The sequence below is a fragment of the Bos taurus genome, chromosome 11 (genome assembly GCF_002263795.3).
Source record: "Bos taurus isolate L1 Dominette 01449 registration number 42190680 breed Hereford chromosome 11, ARS-UCD2.0, whole genome shotgun sequence".
Classification (NCBI taxonomy): Eukaryota; Metazoa; Chordata; class Mammalia; order Artiodactyla; family Bovidae; genus Bos; species Bos taurus.
The window spans coordinates 80,139,022-80,157,791 of NC_037338.1; the positions used below are offsets into that span (position 1 = coordinate 80,139,022).

Consider the following 18,770-nt stretch of genomic DNA (forward strand, 5'->3'; position numbering starts at 1 on the left):
CCACTTACCAACTCATAGCAAGCGTACTATTCACAAACACTGTCAGCAGGATTGATATGAGAAGTTTCTCCTTATTCATGCTCTGTGACTTGTAGAGACATGGTCTCATTGGATAAGGCTCATATTTAGAAACTTGCAAGGTTTTTCTGATCTAATTAATTAGACTATTCAATTAACTGCATAGGGTTTCCAACTGGCCTACTGTTAAGCTGGGGATAGAAGAATGGGCCACTGGAGAAGCTCCCAGATGAGGAAGTGTTATTAAACAAAAAAAAAACAATCATTGTTAAGTTTCAGAGGCAGATAGGATTGAGTTAGAAACTTGATTCTATCTGCTGCCGATGTTGTGACTTTGGACAAGTTGCCTCATCAAAATCATGAGCTCTCATGGTCCATGTTTTTTCATTCATAAAGATTTCAGACCATCCCTAGGCATTTCAGAAGGGAAAATGAGCTACTGCAAGCTTTTGAGGGCCCAGGTTCTAGAACTCACACAATGCTACTTCTCAGCACCACTGTAGATAAAACACAGGCAGGCCTGATTCAAGGGGTGGGAAATCCCTGCTTCCTGATGAGAGGGACTGCAAAGTAATGTGTGTGACTCACTTGGCCACAAAACCAGGAATTCTGGGCCAAATATATTAAAAGCATTCCACATATCTTTCTCCCTAAGAGATCCTCAAACTAGATATCATAATACCCATCTTGTAGAGATAAAAAACAAGGTTCAGAGATGTTGGGGGATTTACTGAGGTGTTGAGAGGTTTACCAAACAATTAGTAGCAGGGCTAGCTTTTAAATGCAGGTTTATTTGACTTGAAAACCCACATTGATACCTCAGGTATACATTTTGAAGGTCAATTATGAGTGATGACTCCATTTCTACAGAAAGGTGTAAAAGGGATATATCACTTTATCCTCACATTTATTTTTCAGTTCTGTTCAGTCACTCAGTCATGTCCGACTCTTTGCAACCCCATGAACTGCAGCACGCCAGGCCTCCCTGTCCATCACCAACTCCCGGAGTTTACCCAAACTCAAGTCCATTGAGTCGGTGATACAATCCAATCATCTCATCCTCTGTTGTCCCCTTCTCCTCCAGCCCTCAATCTTTCCCAGCATCAGGGTCTTCTCAAATGAGTCAGCTCTTCGCATCAGGTGGCCAAAGGACTGGAGTTTCAGCTTCAACATCAGTCCTTCCAATGAACACCCAGGACTGATCTCCTTTAGGATGGACTGCTTGGATCTCCTTGCAGTCCAAGGGACTCTCAAGAGTCTTCTCCAACACCACAGTTCAAAAGCATCAATTCTTTGGCACTTAGCTTTCTTTATAGTCCAACTCTCACATCCATACACGACCACTGGAAAAACCATAGTCTTGACTAGATGGAACTTTGTTGACAAAGTAATGTCTCTGCTTTTTAATATGCTGTCTAGGTTGGTCATAACTTTCCTTCCAAGGAGTAAGTGTCTTTTAATTTCATAGCTGCAGTCACCATCTGCAGTGATTTTGGAGCCCCCTCAAAATAAAGTCAGCCACTGTTTCCACTGTTTCCCCATCTATTTGCCATGAAGTGATGGGACCGGATGCCATGATCTCAGTTTCCTGAATGTTGAGCTTTAAGCCAACTTTTTCACTCTCCTCTTTCACTTTCATCAAGAGGCTTTTGAGTTCCTCTTCACTTTCTGCCATAAGGGTGGTATTATCTGCCTGTCTGAAGTTGTTGATATTTCTCCCAGCAATCTTGATTTCAGCTTGTGCTTCTTCCACGCTGAGCTGGAAGCTGAGCTCAGCGTTTCTCATGATGTACTCTGCATAAAAGTTAAATAAGCAGGGTGACAATATCCAGACTTGATATACTCCTTTTCCTGTTTGGAACCAATCTGTTGTTCCAGGTCCAGTTCTAACTGTTGCTTCCTGACCTGCATACACGTTTCTCAGGAGGTAGGTCAGGTGGTCTGGTATTCCCATCTCTTTCAGAATTTTCCACAGTTTATTGTGATCCACACAGTCAAAGGCTTTTGCATAGTCAATAAAGCAGAAATAGATGTTTTTCTGGAACTCTCTTGCTCTTTTGATGATCCAACGAATGTTGGCAATTTGACCTCTGGTTCCTCTGCCTTTTCTAAAACCAGCTTGAACATCTGGAAGTTCATGGTTCACAAACTGCTAAAGCCTGGCTTGGAGAATTTTGAGCATTACTTTACTAGCATGTGAGATGAGTGCAATTGTGCGGTAGTTTGAGCATTCTTTGGCATTGCCTTTCTTTGGGATTGGAATGAAAACTGACCTTTTCCAGTCCTGTGGCCACTGCTGAGTTTATTTTTAGGAAAAAAAAAAATCATTGGACTTCCCTAGCCACCCTAGTGGCTCAGTGGTAAAGAAGCCATCTCTCAATGCAGGAGATGCAGGTTCAGTCCTTGGGTTGGGAAGATTCCCTGGAGGAGGAAATCACAACCCACGGTATTCTTTCTTACTTGGGAAACCTATGGACAGAGGAGCCTGGTGGGCTACAGTCTATGGTGTCACAAAGAGTAGGACATGACTGAGCAACTAAACAACAACAACAAACACTCAGTAGGTGTCAAGGTGCTCCCAGGGCTGTTCCACGACTGCTAAAACAGTCACAGACTATCAGAGGGCTAAAGGGATACGTTCATCACTCCTCCAAAAATATCCAAACACTTGAATCCAAGAGACTTAAGAATAAGCTCAGACACCTCTCCATCTATTAACTTTCCCATACTTTCAAAAATAGAAAAGGTATTTAAATCAAGTGCCTAAAGAAGTCCTAGTTAGCCTATATTCCTTGAGGTAGAAGATGGTGGTCAATAATTTGCAAGCCTGGGTTTTACTCTTTTAGCTCCGGATTTGAAAAGTCACTAAGGTAAAGTAAGTTAAGTGAGTGTGGTGGACACAGTTTAAGATGATGGCCCACAGAAGACCCTTATCCTTAAATGATTCCTTCCCCCTGTATGAAGTGGGACACCACCTCCATGATATGTTCTACAAAGAGATTTTGTAGCTATCATTTAGCTTACTCATCAGCTGACTTGGTTATATTAAAAGGAGATTTTTTCCAAGTAGGCATAACCTAATCATTTGATTTCTTTAAGAACAAAGCATTGTCTCTGTCCCTTAACAGAAGAGAAAGGCAGAGAGATTCAAGACAAGAAAGGAATTCAACATGACGGAGGTTCCCCATTAATGAGAGGGAGGGCTTGGGGCAAGGACCTGAGAATGGCCTCTGGGAGCTGAGAGTAAATGCTGGCCAACATCCAGCAACTTGGACTTCAGTCCTACAGTTGCAGGAAACTGGATTCCTTGAACATGAACTGACTTGGAAGCAGATTTTTCCTCAGAGCTTCCGATCCATCCCGGCGTACCTTGGTTTCAGCCTTAGGTGATCCTGAGCAGAGAACTCAGTTAAGACCACTTAGACTTCTAGTTTGAGGAACTATGAGATAATAAACAGACTTGTTTAAACTGATAAATAAATGGCGATTTGTTACACAGCAGGAGAAAATGGACGCAGCAAACCAATTCAAGTGGCAGATGAAGACAACAGGAAAATCAAATTTTTCTTTCCTTCCATAAGCTATTCAGTTGTCTCAGGAAAGGTGCAGCTATGTTGACTAACATGAGGCCCAACATGCCCCAAGCCATCCTTTTTGTGACATGGACAGTGTCCACTGCTAACTCATGAATGCCATTGTCTTCAAAACTTTATATTTCAACTATCACAACTGCCATTTGGTGCTGATACCATCATTATCTTCATTTTCTAAATGAGGATATTGAGATTTAGGATCATTAAACAACCTGTCAGAGATCACAGTGAGAAATGGGGGCTGGGAGGGGACAGAATTTAAGGATGGAAAACCAGGCAGTCTAACCTGGAGTGTACATAACCAACTATCTAGAAGACCTCTGGAGAACTTTGATTAAAGCTGTCAGAACTTCTCCTGTCTCAGTCCATGATGGCTTGACAATATCAGATAGACATGGCACATGTCTCTGACCTAAAAGCAGAACCATAAGTGAAGAACATTATTGGACCTTATACACCAGAGTCAGGGACTGGATTTTACATATTCTTCTCTGTGTGTACACAAGAGGGACAGATGTATGTTTAGATGTTTCGGGATGGGGCAAACACCAGGCAAAACAGTGAAAGTGTCATTCTGCCACACTATGTCTATCCACATTAAGTACTTTAACTTAATGAATGGACGTGGCCTTGCCATTGTGAAAGATACACCAAATACTGAAGCTACACTCAAGCGTAGAACAGGTCTCAGCGGTTAAAAATAGTCTCCAGATTTTCAGAAAGTTCTCCAAAGTGTGTCAGGATAAATAGTAAGAAATGATCAGGCCCACAAATGAGTCTGCCATTCATTTTGGCAGTACCAGAAAATGTACACCCACAAACGGGATTGATAGGATAAGTAACTTAGAAATATTAGACAGATTTAAAAAGAAGGAAACAGTAATGCTGATGATGATATTAAACATTTGAACATTGTTTAGACATTGATTCATAAAAACCCAGACAATGGTTATGAATGGATGCACTCAAATAAATACTATTTCTTTTTTTAAAAAGTCACATATTCACAGAGTCAGCTGGTTACTATGGAATCACATATGATGTCATAAATTTGACATTCTAAATGCAAACCTAAACTGAGCAACAGAAACAACAGGAAATGGAGCTGGGGAGAAGAAAACCTACATAACAACAAAAGAATATCAGTAGTTAGAGAAATGAGTCAAACATCTCTGAAACAGAAAAAGAAGGTCAGTGAATTGAATGTCCTAGAATCTTGCCAAAGGACTGAGGAAACATAGATGTCAGCCCATCCTTTTCTCGGGGGCAATGCTTTGCAGCAATCAAATTTCAGAGGATGACCACACATAGAAACAAAAGGAGAGGTAAAGAATATGGAGAGTGGAGGAAAAGGAGCTGAAAGCATGTGGTGTAAGTCCATCCAATAATCAGCATTCATTGAGCAGATGCTCATACGCAAGTGGTAAGAGGTGAAACACAGTTGCTATCTTTGAAGAATGCACAGCCTAGTAGGAAAGAGAATACATAAACAAAGTTCAATTTGGCGCTCAGTAAAAGTGTGTACACAAGACACAGGCAACACGGAGGAATGTTTAACACTGGGAACTTCTCCCAGGTCATGCTGAGCTTAGCTCTGAAGAACACTGAGGGGAAAAGGAGGTTTTAAGAAAATAAGGGTGGTATACAGACAAATACAAGTCATTTGGCATAAATAGAACAGAGATAAGATGTAGAGTGGAGGGTATACAAGTTACAGGTAGACAGGATACAGCATGAGTCTGTCTCTCTAACCAAGCGAATGAAGAATGCACCTGAAAATAAAGCATCAGTAGATTTATATTTTATAAATATCATAAATAAATCGAGTAGATAGACCTAGAAGTTGAGAGGATTTGAGGCCATAAAATCTGGTTAAAAGCTGTATTTTAAGATTACATGTCCATAATGATCTAAAGGCCTAGAACAAGGCAATGGTAAAAGAAATGGAGAAGAGGGACTGGATTCAAATATCTTTTGGAGTTAGAAGTGGTGGGATTTTATGGTGGTGGTGGTGGTGTGTGTGTGTTTGGGGGCACGGTGACAAAAAGATTTTAGGATTAGTTCTAGGAATGCACAGCTATGCCATTCTCTTCAGACACAGACTCAATCACTCAACTCGAGATTTTTCGTGAGTGCAAGACACAGAGCATAAAGAGATTAACAGACTGCCCTTGAAAACCTCAACTTATGCTGGAAGTTGAGCTCCTTAAACAGATAAATAATATTAATCTTGACTGCATTATAGTTACTGAATTGGCAGGAAGCAATAGAAATACTGGTCCAGGAAAATAGTATTTCCTGCAATTGAAAATGAAAAAAAAAATTGAATAGATGTCCATGAAATAAGTTATCATCTTGTGTTTTCCTGCATGGCCTTCCCTATTAGTTTATTGATAAGAAACCTCTTTTCACTCTTGATGCTATGAATAGTTAGATAATACGGATAGAATACATGCCTATTGATTGATTTCTATAGGATTAAGGTCTTTGATTTTAAAAATCTATTATTGATGAGGCTCAGATCTACAGAAAATTGGTTTATGGAAAAAAAAAAAAAAAAAGAGAGAGAAGTTTCAATTCTACATGGCAAATGAAAAAGTTCCATAAGAAGCAACCTTCTGAGTAATGGGGAAAAAAATGTTCTGTGTAAGCAACTCCACACTTAATTCTAAGTGCTACTGACCTCCGGGAAATTATCCCAAAGCATTTCCCCCGTTATCATTTTTCAAATGATAAATGCATCATGTTTCGAAATCTATTGGGCTTTCTTGGTGGCTCAGTCGGTAAAGAATCCATCTGAAATGCAGGAGAATGCCTGTAAAGCAAGAGACCCAGGTTCAATTTCTGGGTCAGGAAGATCCCTTGGAGAAGGAAATGGCAACCCACTCCAGTACTCTTGCCTGGGAAATCCCATGGACAGAGAAGCCTGCTGGGCTACAGTCCATGGGGTCACAAGAGTCAGACAAGTCAGACACGACTTAGCAACTAAACTACCACCACCTCAAATCTATACATCAACAAATTTCTATATTAAAAATTTGTTCGTATAGTTCTCTGATATGTATTCTTTTTACTCACGCTTGTTAGAACAGGGGAAAAAATAATATCTAAAAATCTATATTTTTTGATAATGGCAAGGAGACAAATTCTAATTCTTATTTATCCTTTCATTCCCCATACCCAAAGTTTCTAATGTCCCTGAGGTAAAAAATTAATAAACATTCTTTGTTTCCATGTCAAGAATGAGACTGGATCGAGGTACTCAAAAGACAGCCTAGAAGGAGACAAATCTAGAAAGGATTCTGAGAAATCAGTTCGTCTGACCACTCAGGTGAGCTGACCTCTTTAGAGTTGGTGAGAAAATTAAAGAGTAGACAGCATAACAAAAAATATTAGGGGGCAGTGGAGTTTGGGGAGAAAAGACCAAGCTATCAAGATGTGCATTAAGGGATACCTAATGCCCTTGTGGAGAGGTCGAGAAAAACCTAGGAGAAGCTAGCTGGTCCCTGCCTCCCAGTCCAGTCCACATCCCAGTCTTCATACAGAACAAGTGGTATAGAAACCTCTGCTCAGTCTAAGGGAAGAGACTGGTCTATGTTCAAATCAGGGAGGGAAGGGGAGTCTGGCCATCACATTGACCATTTTCTGCACCATCTTTCAGATGAGGCGTGCAGTCATACCGAATCACTCGCTGAGATGTTGCTCCATGCGGGGTCACCCGTCGTGTAGACGCTGCCTTTGTGCAGCTGAGGGAAAAGTACTTCTTAGCCCCTGCCGCACAATACGTATTTATATTCACATGTGCCTGTTGTGGGAACAGGGCCGGCAGATCACGATGATCAGGGTGAGCAGAGATCAAACTATTGATTTTGGAGGGGAGCCACAGGCAATCTGGGTGAGGGGAAGGATACGGGAATAGAAATGTCCACTTGCCTCTCCATGGTCTCCTCCATCCTGTTGCTCCCAAAGGGAGTGCTAGAGGGCGCTATTCCTTCTCCTGCAGTGCCTGGAGCCCTGCGGCAGCCTTAACCAGGTACCAGCTGCTTTCATCTTTGCAGTCTGGTCAAAAGTGCTGGAGATGTCTTTTCAGCATCTGATAACAGGCTCATCCTTAAAGAAAGATGTGGGGAAAAGGGAGGAAGAATGCTCAACTCTACTAAGCTTCGCATAAGACTCTTAGAGTCACAGGTGAAAAAACATGAGATACCAGATTTGCTTCTTGGTTTTGGATGCCCTTCCAGGTAGATTCCCACTTCATGGATCCTCACAGAAGTTAGGATTCAATCAGAGCTAGAAAAATACACAAGGGCTAAGGCTAAATTACAGGTTATAGAGGTCAGGGACCTTCTCACTGATCACTGCCATATTTAGCTCGACATGGCTATTTCATCAGCACATGTGTGGAAGGACAGGGGGTGGGGGTGGGGTATTACACTTCTGGGTCTCTTCTCTCCTCAAAAGGGATCACAAGAATTAACTTTGCCGAAGTCAGACTCTCGAGGGTACGTAGTGCGAAATCAGTGGTCTCGAACTTCACGGAGCCCATCCACCAGACCTCCATCAGCAGAGGAGTCCAGAAGCAAGAACACCAGTCTTAAGGTAGAGATGGGCACGAAAGGGAAGAGCACATTGCAGAATAATAGTAATAATAACAGCAATGTGCATTGATACTTTCTATGTGCCAGGCCCTGTTCTGTGTATTTTATATCTTTCAGCTAATTAGTGTCACCCACTCCCACCCCCACTAATCCCCAGCGTAAGGAAACTGAAACACAGTCACCTAAGATTTCTCATTAGTAATGCCCACAGAACTAAATCAAAACCTAGAGTCTCTAGGTCTCTAAACGGCTCCCTGAATGATTAAACTCCACGGTTTCTCCTTCCTTACTTCACACATTTAAAAACTATTCATTGAATACTCAAGACTCAGCAGAGGGGGTGAAAAGGTCAACAAAGGAGATAAATTGTTGAAGAATACTAGGCTGTGTGACACTGTGAGCCCTTAACTAGGCCCAGTCACACAAAAGAAAAAGTCTGTCGTGAGATTAAGTTTTTGAATGCAGAGGGTGACCCGGTCCCAGGCACTGGAAGAAACAATCTGTCTATCTTTGTGAGGACTGGCTCAATAATTTAACCAAGAACTTGCCTTTTGAAACTTGTGAAACAGTCACAAAAGCTGGAATGATATATGGATACTTATAATCTCTCTTACACCTTAGTGAAAGAGTCCTTTCTCTAGAAAGATTGCTTCCAGTTTAGGAAGATGATTCTCTCCAGTTGAACTTCCCTGGCACAAGAAACTCTGAAGGGGAGTCACTTGATTCTCCAGCCTGCCGACCTTCCCAGTATTCGCTGCTTTAACTACAGGGGGCAAAGGTGGAGAAACATGTCCCGACATGATGCTTTATAGAGCCTTCAGTGGTGGGGACTTCCGGTCCAGCCACTCGCTGAGTTAACTGGAGGTGGCAGGTGGAGACAGGGGCAAGCAAGGTCCCTTACTCAAGCCCTCTGTCCTACCTGGAGGTCTCTGACTAAGCAGGTGTATGTGAACAAAGTGACAGAACTTTGTAAAGTGTGTGCCGACTATGTAGGAGCAAGGAAAAGGACCTCCACCCTGTCTATCACAAAAGGAAATGAACAAAGAAAGTGAAAGGGGCTGACAGGGCAGCTGGGGAAAATGAGAGCTGTCTTTGTGTTCACATAACAGAAATGTCTAACATTTGGAGCCCCTTAAGCCCTATTTAAGGGCTTCCCTCATAGCTCAGTCGGTAAAGAATCTGCCTGCAATGCAGGAGACCCAGGTTCGATTCCTGGGTTGGGAAGATCCCCTGGAGAAGGAAATGGCAGCCCACTCCGGTATTCTTGCCTGGAGAATCCCTAGAGGAGCCTGGCAGGCTACAGTCCATAGGGTCGCAAGAGTTGGACACGACTTAGCGACTAAATTACTACTACTACTACTAAGCCCTATTTAAAAGAAGCTGAGATGAACCAGCATCCATGTAAGAGCTAGGAATGGAACAGACAGAAGGGACAGCTCCTTGATGCCAGCTGGGCGGAGAGGAGTACAGGGACCCTAAGCAAGCATGGAACCCAGAGGCCCACTTTCTTGTTCCAGCTCCCCAGTAGCTCCACGACCTCCCGGACTTCATCCACCTCCCCTAGCCATCAAGAGTCACCGAAACAGCTGTCAGCACAGCCCTCACCAACCACGCAAAACATGCCACTCGACTCACGGAATTCCATGTCCCCGGAGGCCCAGCTGCAGACCACGTCCCGGCGCACCACCAAGTCTGAGAATCCTGACACCTGGTCTCACAGCACGGGGCGGGAGATGCGAGAGGGCCGGGAGAAGAGAGAGTCCCGGGACACGCGAGACATGTCCCGCTCCCGGGACTCGCACGATTCCAGGGACACACACCAGCGGGAATACTCGCGCACGCCTCCCTCCGAATGGAAATCCTATACTCAGCGCAGGATGCTCTACCCCTCTCAGATGGACCACGACTGTGTGTCCGAACTGGCCAGGAAACGAGAGGAAGAGGAGGACGAGGATGAGGCCTACTGGGCGTCCGTGAGAACACTGTACGAGAAGACACCCAACTGCTCGCGCCCCAGGCCGGTGAGCAGGGCCTGCCTCCCCTGGGCACCTGGGTTTATCCCCACGCAGCCCAGCCCTGAGGCCTAGCTCCTCTCCGTGGTGCAGGGAAGCTCACTCAGGCCACTGCTTCTCCTCCCTAAACCTGCCCCTCTGCACTGTAGACGCGAGGATCCCATTCTTGGCTGTCTCCAGCATCCCAGTCCTCCAAGCCAGGACCACCTATTTGCTTCCCACCCTACCCTGGCATGAGCTCTATTCCTGACCCCTTTGTATCTATGTGACTGTCCTCCTGTTGGTGCCCCTCTCTGCAGCCCAAACCCAAGCATGCCATCACTGTTGCTGTGTCATCCGGGGCACTCTTCAACATGATGGACAGCAGGAAAATCTATGATGAAGAGGGTCTGGAGAAATACATGGAGTATCAGCTTACCAACGAGAATGTCGTCTTGACCCCAGGGCCGGCCTTCCGCTTTGTCAAGGTACTCTGCAAAGCTGTCTCTGGCCCTCCAGGACTTTAGAGGGCAGGCAAGGACCCATGCCAACCCTTAGGATCTCATCCAGTTTTCCTTATCATTCCTAGTCCACCCTTGTCATTCTTGCCATTTGCAAGTTGACCCTAGGTCACTTTGTATTTTCAAAGAAACTTCAACACTGTTGAGGGAGGGACTGCAGCCCGAGGTTTGGAACTCTGAGTCCAAATCCTGAGATCTGTAACAGAAACGATCATTCCCTCCACAGAAGGAGCAATAACCAGAAGCAATAGTGAGTTTACAATTCCAAGTAGTAGAAATGAAACACCCCATTCAAATACGATGAAATTCACATTAGCTTCTCCTGCCCCAAACACAGCACATTAAAAAAGTCAAGATGCTCTTGGCACTTAGCGGCATGATTTTAATAGAGAAAGCAATCTTGGAATTTGCACTAAAATGTATAGCACTTCTAGCTCTGATCCCCTATACAGCTTATACAAATATGATACAATAACATCATAACCAGGCAGAAACAAATGACACCTCTGCTAGTTGTAAGTAGAAAGTAGTTATGGAGCATAGTGGAATCATTGGAGGAAACCACAAACCTATTCTAAAGACTCACATTTAAAAAATAGACAAAATGCTCACTTTGGCGGCACTTGTGCTAAAATTGGAACAATACAGAGACCATTAACATGGCCTCTGTGCAAGGATAACATGAGAACTCTTGAGGCAGCCTATATGTTTCACAATAAAAAATAATCATCAGATGATCAAAAAAGGCAGGTTTTATGAATCAAAAACAAAAATAGACAAACCCTAAAAGGGTTAGCCTGATCTTATGTCTACCTCACAGAAATAATTCTAGTAAACCAAAACATCACCCATCTTTCAATAAACATTTGCTGAGGTCCTTTGTATGAGAGGCTGAAAATACTGAAATGAATGGCATAACCCTGCCTTAAAGGAGCCACAATCTCTCAGGGAAGAGTCTTTGGAGCTTGAATTGGACACCTAAGGGATCCGTTCCCTCCAGACCCCCGATGCCCACCTTGCCTGGCCCTCCTCACACACGTCCGTGTTTGTAACCTGCAGGCACTGCAGCATGTCAACTGTAGACTCCGTGAGCTGTATCCTGACGAACAGGACTTATTTGATATTGTACTGATGACTAATAACCATGCCCAAGTGGGAGTGCGGCTTATAAACAGCGTCAATCACTACGGTAAGTAAAATAAATACCGTGTGGAGGAACAGCTTGCTGCTCTGGAAGAGAGAAGCCATGTTATTTTGCTCGCCGTGGCCTAACTAATGCAGCCTCTTTGATACTGACACCCCCTTCTGCGTGAGAATGTTTATTTGCCTATGTCAGAACAAGAGAGGCCATGTTCATTTTTAACTTCAGCCCAGAGTCGGGCCCAAAGCTCTGGACTTAACTTGTCAAGTGTGAATTTCAAAGTCTTAATCCCAGGCCCTGCAATATATTTCTCTGTTTTACGTTTTTCACTTCTGAACTTGACTTCAAGGAGCCGTCAGCCTAGGGCTTTCTCTGTGTGATCAGACTTTTTGCTCACCACAGATACATGTTAAAGGTTTTAAGGTTTTTACCTTTCCTTTCCACTCTTAACATCTGACTCTCCCCGGCTGCTTGCCCCATACATCAAATTCATACCCATGCCAGCAAAACTGTCTTTATTCCTTTACAGGGAAAATTTGTTTGACACTAGACTCTTCATGACATCTCCATCAGTGTGTTAGAGAGTTTCAAGGGAGGTCCCCATTTTTCCTCTTATGAATTTACCTGACTTATGTGGAGACCTTTAGCCTATTTGCTAAGTGACATGTCCAGTCTTACGGGTATGTCCAAGAAAAAATAAGATTTAAATTTGGTAAAACGATTATCCTTTAATTAAAAATAAATAAACTTAATTTAAAAATACTTTTATTACTAAATACAAAATTACTTTCTAGACAGTCCGTGCCAATTCATACTTTCATCCATAGTGTATGTAAGTGCCTATTTTACAGACTTCTCACCAGCATCTAGTGTTTTTTTTTAAAACTTTGGTTGATTCAGAAGGCATTTAAAGGTCTATTAATTTTTAGTCTGATAATGACCTCATTTAAAATTTCAAGTCAAGAGAGACAATTTCAGACCTTTTGTTCTTCAGTTTTAGGGAAATAGTTTAAACCCTATCACTACTGACTATTACACTGTATTGTTACTAAGAAAATATGGAAATGGTACTTAAAAATAGAGCCACATCTCAGGCGGCCCTCTCATCAAGTGAGGAGGCTATAGCTGAAGTAAAGGTGCACTCTTCTAGCCTAGACAAGAGTCAATGTTACCTAGTGGGCTTAAACAAGTACTTATGTCTCAGTCTCCTTTTCTATAATGAGGATAATAATGCCTGCCATCACAGTTGTTGTGACAGTAAACTGGCGTGGCCTATCTGGACATACTTCATAAATTACTATGCAGCAGACACACCTACTATTATATAAAATAGCTGAGACATTTTTCAATATTGGTACTATGAACATAATTCTAAAATTTCTCTAGGCACTCAGTTATTCTGAAGGCAGCTTTAATTTGCATTTCCAGTAAGCATGCTGTCTTTAACTTGCTGCCATAACAAAGTCTTTCTTGCCTGATAATAGGATTACTAATTGACCGCTTCTGTCTGACTGGAGGAAAAAGCCCCATTGGCTATTTGAAGGCATATCTTACCAACTTGTATGTTTCTGCGGATTCTGACAAAGTACTAGAAGCAATACAAGAAGGTATTCCTTGGTTTTTTCTTTCTCGTTAATAAAGAAGTCTCACTAGTGTTTCCTTGGGCTCCAGTGATTATGTTGTTTACATCACTGTCACTGGATTTTCTGCTAAGGTGTTTCCACAAGTGGAAGCCCCTAAGTTTGTCTGTTAGAGCTTTGACCTTCCTTGAGGTGGACGTCTTCAGTGATTGTCCTACACCCATTTTACACCCTCCCATCCCTTATAGCAACAGAGGCAGCTCAAAGACAGCTCGTTTGAGATGTGTGGTTGTGAAGAGGAGTTGAGTTGTCAGGTAATAGCCAGAGAGGAAATTCAAGGTCTGGGAGGACTATTCTTAGTTTTGTTTTTAAATAGTAGACCCTAAAACTCATGGGCCTAAGACTGTTTATTAATTCCAATGGTCTGCCAGGGATCGCCTCCGCAACGATGTATGAAGGCGCCAAGGACATGTCTTACTGCGACACACAGCTCCGTGTGGTCTTTGATGGGGACGCCGTCCTCTTCTGTGAGGAGCCTGAACACAGTACCAAGGATCACGGGCTGGACAAATGCTTCCAACATGAAGCCCTAGCAGACAATAAGCCTCTTGGTCAGGTAGGTTCAGTGAAAGCTGCTTTATTTCGATCTACTTATTTTCCAACATATAGATATAATTATTTCTTCACTGTTTTATAAATTTTTTTAGGCACTTCTCACTTCTTATCCTTTGTAGCCTTCTCTCTTTCTTTCATGAACTCCTCATTTTAAAGCTGCCAATGTTTTGTTTTTTTTTTTTTTTTTAGTGTTCTTTTATCCTTTTGGAAATGTTTCTATCCTCTCCCCATGATAAAGAGTTCATCTCCTCCAAATTATAAGTAAAGAAAGAGAGGTAATACAGCTTACAAATTAGCCAATTCTACATAATAAGTTCTCAAAATAGTAAGACCATTTCCAGCCAGTCAGTAAACTTGTTGAATCTCTCATCTATGACCTCAGACTCCATGAAGGCATAACATGATTGAGAAAAATCTGCAAAACTGAGAGTTTGAATCCAGTCAAATAATGAGCCTCAAACAAGTGCAAACTATGAACAATGAATCAAACTGAAATAAAAATTTTAGGTTTGGGGAAATCAATCCATGAATTGAAGTGTTAAAGTTGTGGTCTAAAATAAACAAAACCTACAACTTCGAAACCAAAGGAGATCTGAATAGCAAAATTTTCTCCAAACTGAATAGGAAACAATAGATCATTCAGGTTTAATCTGTGAATCTTACCAAGACCTTTTTTTAATTGGCATTTTTCTCTCAGCTCTTCTTGAACTTAAGATGTACTTAAATATTATTAGTTTTATTACATTTATAAAACTATGAAGAGACTAGTTGAAAGCTGAATGTTTTACTAACTTACCGCACATTACAGCTCAAGTGATATTTAAATTCTATGTGTTCATGTGTGTGTTTAACTTCATAGTCCCTTCCTAAATAGCTTGTTTAGAAGTCTTGAGCTCATGTCAAGAAGTTGTTCAGTGTTAACAAAGTTTACTAATAAAAGGAATACCCTTTGTTATAATTGACATGCTTGCTTTGCTGAAATTTAGAGCCAATTGTATATAACCTTTAAATATTATTAAAATGTACAAGATCTCTAAAAAATAGCATTTAAAAATTCTGAAAATAATTATTTCAAGATAATCTTAAAACATCATTTTTCCTCATCCCCGGGAAATAATCAAACTTTCTTTTAGATTCTGTACTTATCAGTTCCTTTTTTCCATATTTTAAATCATTTTCCCATTAAACAATTGTGAAGCTCAACACTGGTTATTGGAGAAATACCCAATGAATTTTATTAAGCATACTTGTTTCCATAATATGGTCCTTCTGACGGTGGAAAAATATGCTACTTTTCACATAGAAAGGGTAGCTCTTCTATAAAGACCAGACTTTGCCAGATGTTTCCACTGATGGGAAAGAAGTTATGAGGTATGATTCCTAACTATGATTTTCAATTATGTTGGCCGTGGGGCTTGTGGTTTGGTCATAACAATGTCCAATTGTCTCAAATGGAGGAGATCTGAGGGTCACCAGCAAATGGGACAGCTGGACAGGATTAATTTATCCACTCTCATTGTCTCCTGATTTGATATCTGTCTCATTTCACCATTCTAGAATAGTGATCTCTGTGTATGTGTGTGCGCACACATGCATATGGGTGTGTATGTGTCTGTTTTAATCAGAGTTGTTGAGGTGTACTTCATATACAGTATAATTCATCATTTTTAGTGCATGGTTCTGAGGGTTTTGGCAAACACACATGTACAGACATGAAACCATGATCGAACTCAAAATACTAACAAAATTCACTTGTGTTTCTTTGTAAGTCATTGTACTCCCTCTCTTTAGGATCTGTCAACCACTAATCTGATTTCTGTCCCTAATGTTTTGCCTCTTCAGGTATCATATAAATGGAGCCCCAAAGGATGCAGTCTTTTGAATTTGATTTATTTTACTTCAAATGATGCATTTGAGATTCATTCATGTCATTCGTGTATCAGTAGTGCATTCCTTTTTATGCTGAGTACTAGCCTTTTCTACGGAGAAGGCAATGGCAACCCACTCCAGTACTCTTGCCTGGAAAATCTCAGGGACAGAGAAGCCTGGTAGGCTGTAGTCCATGGGGTCATTAAGAGTCAGACTTGACTGTGTGACTTCACTTTCACTTTTCACTTTCCTGCATTGGGGAGGGAAATGGCAACCCACTCCAGTGTTCTTCCCTGGAGAATCCCAGGGATGGGGGAGCCTGGTGGGCTGCTGTTTATGGGGTCTCACAGAGTTGGACACAACTGAAGCGACTTAGCAGCAGCAGAGGCAGCCTGTTCTGCTGGATGAACCACATGTTCTTAACAATTTACCTACTGGAGAATATTTAGGTCATTTCCAGTTTGGGACATTAATAAATAAAGCTACTTTAAGCGTTTTCACACAGGATTCTGTGTAACATAAAATCTCATTTCTCATAGGTAAATACCTTAGAGTAAGATTTCTAGGTCACAGGATAAATATATGTTTAACTTTAAGGAAACTATTTTCCAAAGTGGTCATACCACTTTGCATTTCCATGAGAGATCTTTTACTCTGCATCCTTGCCAGTATTTGGTGATGTCAGTTGTTTTTCATCTGTTTGTTTTAAGCTGTTCGGTGGTTACATAATAGCACCTCATTGTGATTTTAATTTGCATTATCCTAATGACAAATGATATTGAACATTTTATTAAGTGCTTATTTGCCATTATATGTATTCTTTGGCAAAAAATTTCTGTTCAGATCTCTTGCTCATGTGAATTGGGTTGTTTTTCATTTTATTATTGAGTTCTGAGAGTTCTTTATATATTCTGGGTACAAGTCCTTTATCATATATTTCTTTGCAGATATTTTCTCTCAGTCTGTGCTTGTTTTTAATTTAAATATTGTTCAGTGTCCTTCAATTAGCAGAAACTTATTTGTTGCTGTTGTTAAGTTACTCAGTTGTGTCCAACTCTTTGAGACCCCATGGACTGTAGCCTGCCAGTCTCTCTGTTCATGAGATTTCCCAAGCAAGAATACTGGAGTGGGTTGCCATTTCCTTCTTCAGAGGATCTTCCTGATTCAGGGATCAAACCTGGGTCTCCTGCACCGTAGGCGAATTCTTTACCATCTGAGCCACCAGGGAAGCCTCAGATTAAAATCTACCATCTTCCTATTTTTTGGATTTGTTTCATCTTGAGTTAACTTTAATTTTTTTCCTTTTATTATTTTTGCTTTTTAACTTATTGTACATGGGGGCTCCCCAGGTGGAACAAGTGGTAAAGAATCTGCCTGCCAATGCAGGATATATAGCAGACACAGGTTCAGCCCCTGGGTTGGGACAATCCCCTGCAGGAGGAAATGGAAACCCATGCCAGTATTCTTGCCTGGAGAATCCCATGGACAGGGTAGTCTGGAGGGCTGTGGTCCATGGCGTCACAAAGAGTCAGACACAACTGAAGTGACTTAGCACTTGTTGTACATATTGTATGTTTTTAGGCTTCCTAAAATTGCATAACCATTAATGATTTATTACTCATGTTAGATTTTATAGTAGTTAGCATCAGATATATAATATACAACCTTAATTAATAACAGTCTACTTTCATAATAATATTATGCCACATCATGTATAACGGAAGAATCTTACAATAGTACACTCTTAATTCCTCCCTCTCATGTTTTGTGATACAGTCATACATTTTAATTTCACCTATGCTATAAACTCAAGTTTTGTTTTAAAAATTAAGACTTTATGATTGTATCACATAGCAAAATCCAATTCTCTGTCCTGTGCTAGAGGTACAGCTAAAAGTAAGTGTTCAGAAAGGTTGAAGATAAAAGTAAGTGTGAAGTAGGGTATATATAAATTACAGTAAATATAGACAAGATTGGATTCAAACCCTGAAGAAACTGAACAAGATAGGAAAGTACACTTTATATAAATATTAAAATGTACAATTCTACAAAAATAAATAAATTTAAAAAGTAGTGTTTTTGGTTCAGTTCTAAGCTAAACTTTAGAGTAACCCCATTTTCCCATGGATAGTTTATGTCTGTTGCCCTGGTTCAACTTTTTACAGAAGCTTCTTTCACTCTTAAAATGTGTGTGTTCAAATGATAAATTATATGGCCATCCTATTTTGTATTCTAAGAATGCAAGGATGGTTCCATACAAGGAAATATAATCACAATAAACGAAAGAGTTTCAGCAATGTATTACTGGTCTATACTGCATGCTTCATGCAGTATTACACGTTTCTTATAAATATCTGCTTTTTTAGCATTCACTTCCTTTTGCTCCATGGATGACAGCTGTGACATATGTTCCTTTTGCAGGGTCCCTTGAAAGGCTTTATGGAAGATTTAGGCAGACTGCAAAAGAAGTTTTATGCCAAAGACGAACGGTTATGTTGCCCTATCCGGACCTACCTGGTTACAGCCAGGAGTGCAGCCAGTTCAGGCGCCCGCGTGCTGAAAACCCTTCGCCGCTGGGGTCTAGAAATAGACGAAGCTCTTTTCCTTGCTGGAGCCCCCAAAGGTCCCATTTTGGCAAAGATAAGGCCCCATCTCTTCTTTGATGATCATATGTTCCACATTGAAGGGGCACAGAAATATGGTACCACCACAGCTCATGTACCTTATGGAATTAGTCAAAAGTGAACAATTAGGGATGGGGAGGAGAAATAAAGCATTGAGTCTGGTATTACGGAATCATCTGTGGATCCCTAGGGTAATTAGGTATTTAAGTAGACTAGACCT

The 18,770-nt window shown here is 41.3% G+C and overlaps 1 protein-coding gene and 1 non-coding gene across 6 annotated transcripts; both read left to right on the forward strand.

Annotated features, from left to right (window-relative positions):
- The first annotated feature begins 4,663 nt into the window (after positions 1 to 4,663).
- NT5C1B (5'-nucleotidase, cytosolic IB) lies at positions 4,664 to 18,714 on the forward strand. 5 transcript variants are annotated; one of them, XM_024998795.2, is made up of 10 exons: positions 4,664 to 4,801; positions 6,853 to 6,942; positions 7,273 to 7,455; positions 8,073 to 8,210; positions 10,105 to 10,230; positions 10,521 to 10,688; positions 11,781 to 11,910; positions 13,347 to 13,469; positions 13,874 to 14,058; positions 18,348 to 18,714. In XM_024998795.2, the coding sequence occupies exons 1-10, from the start codon at positions 4,769 to 4,771 to the stop codon at positions 18,669 to 18,671; spliced, it is 1,500 nt and encodes a 499-aa protein (XP_024854563.1). In that variant the 5' UTR covers positions 4,664 to 4,768; the 3' UTR covers positions 18,672 to 18,714.
- On the forward strand, positions 11,326 to 11,432 carry LOC112448977 (U6 spliceosomal RNA). Its single transcript, XR_003037426.1, has one exon. It is a non-coding gene; the product is annotated as a U6 spliceosomal RNA (small nuclear RNA).
- Positions 18,715 to 18,770: the final 56 nt, after the last annotated feature.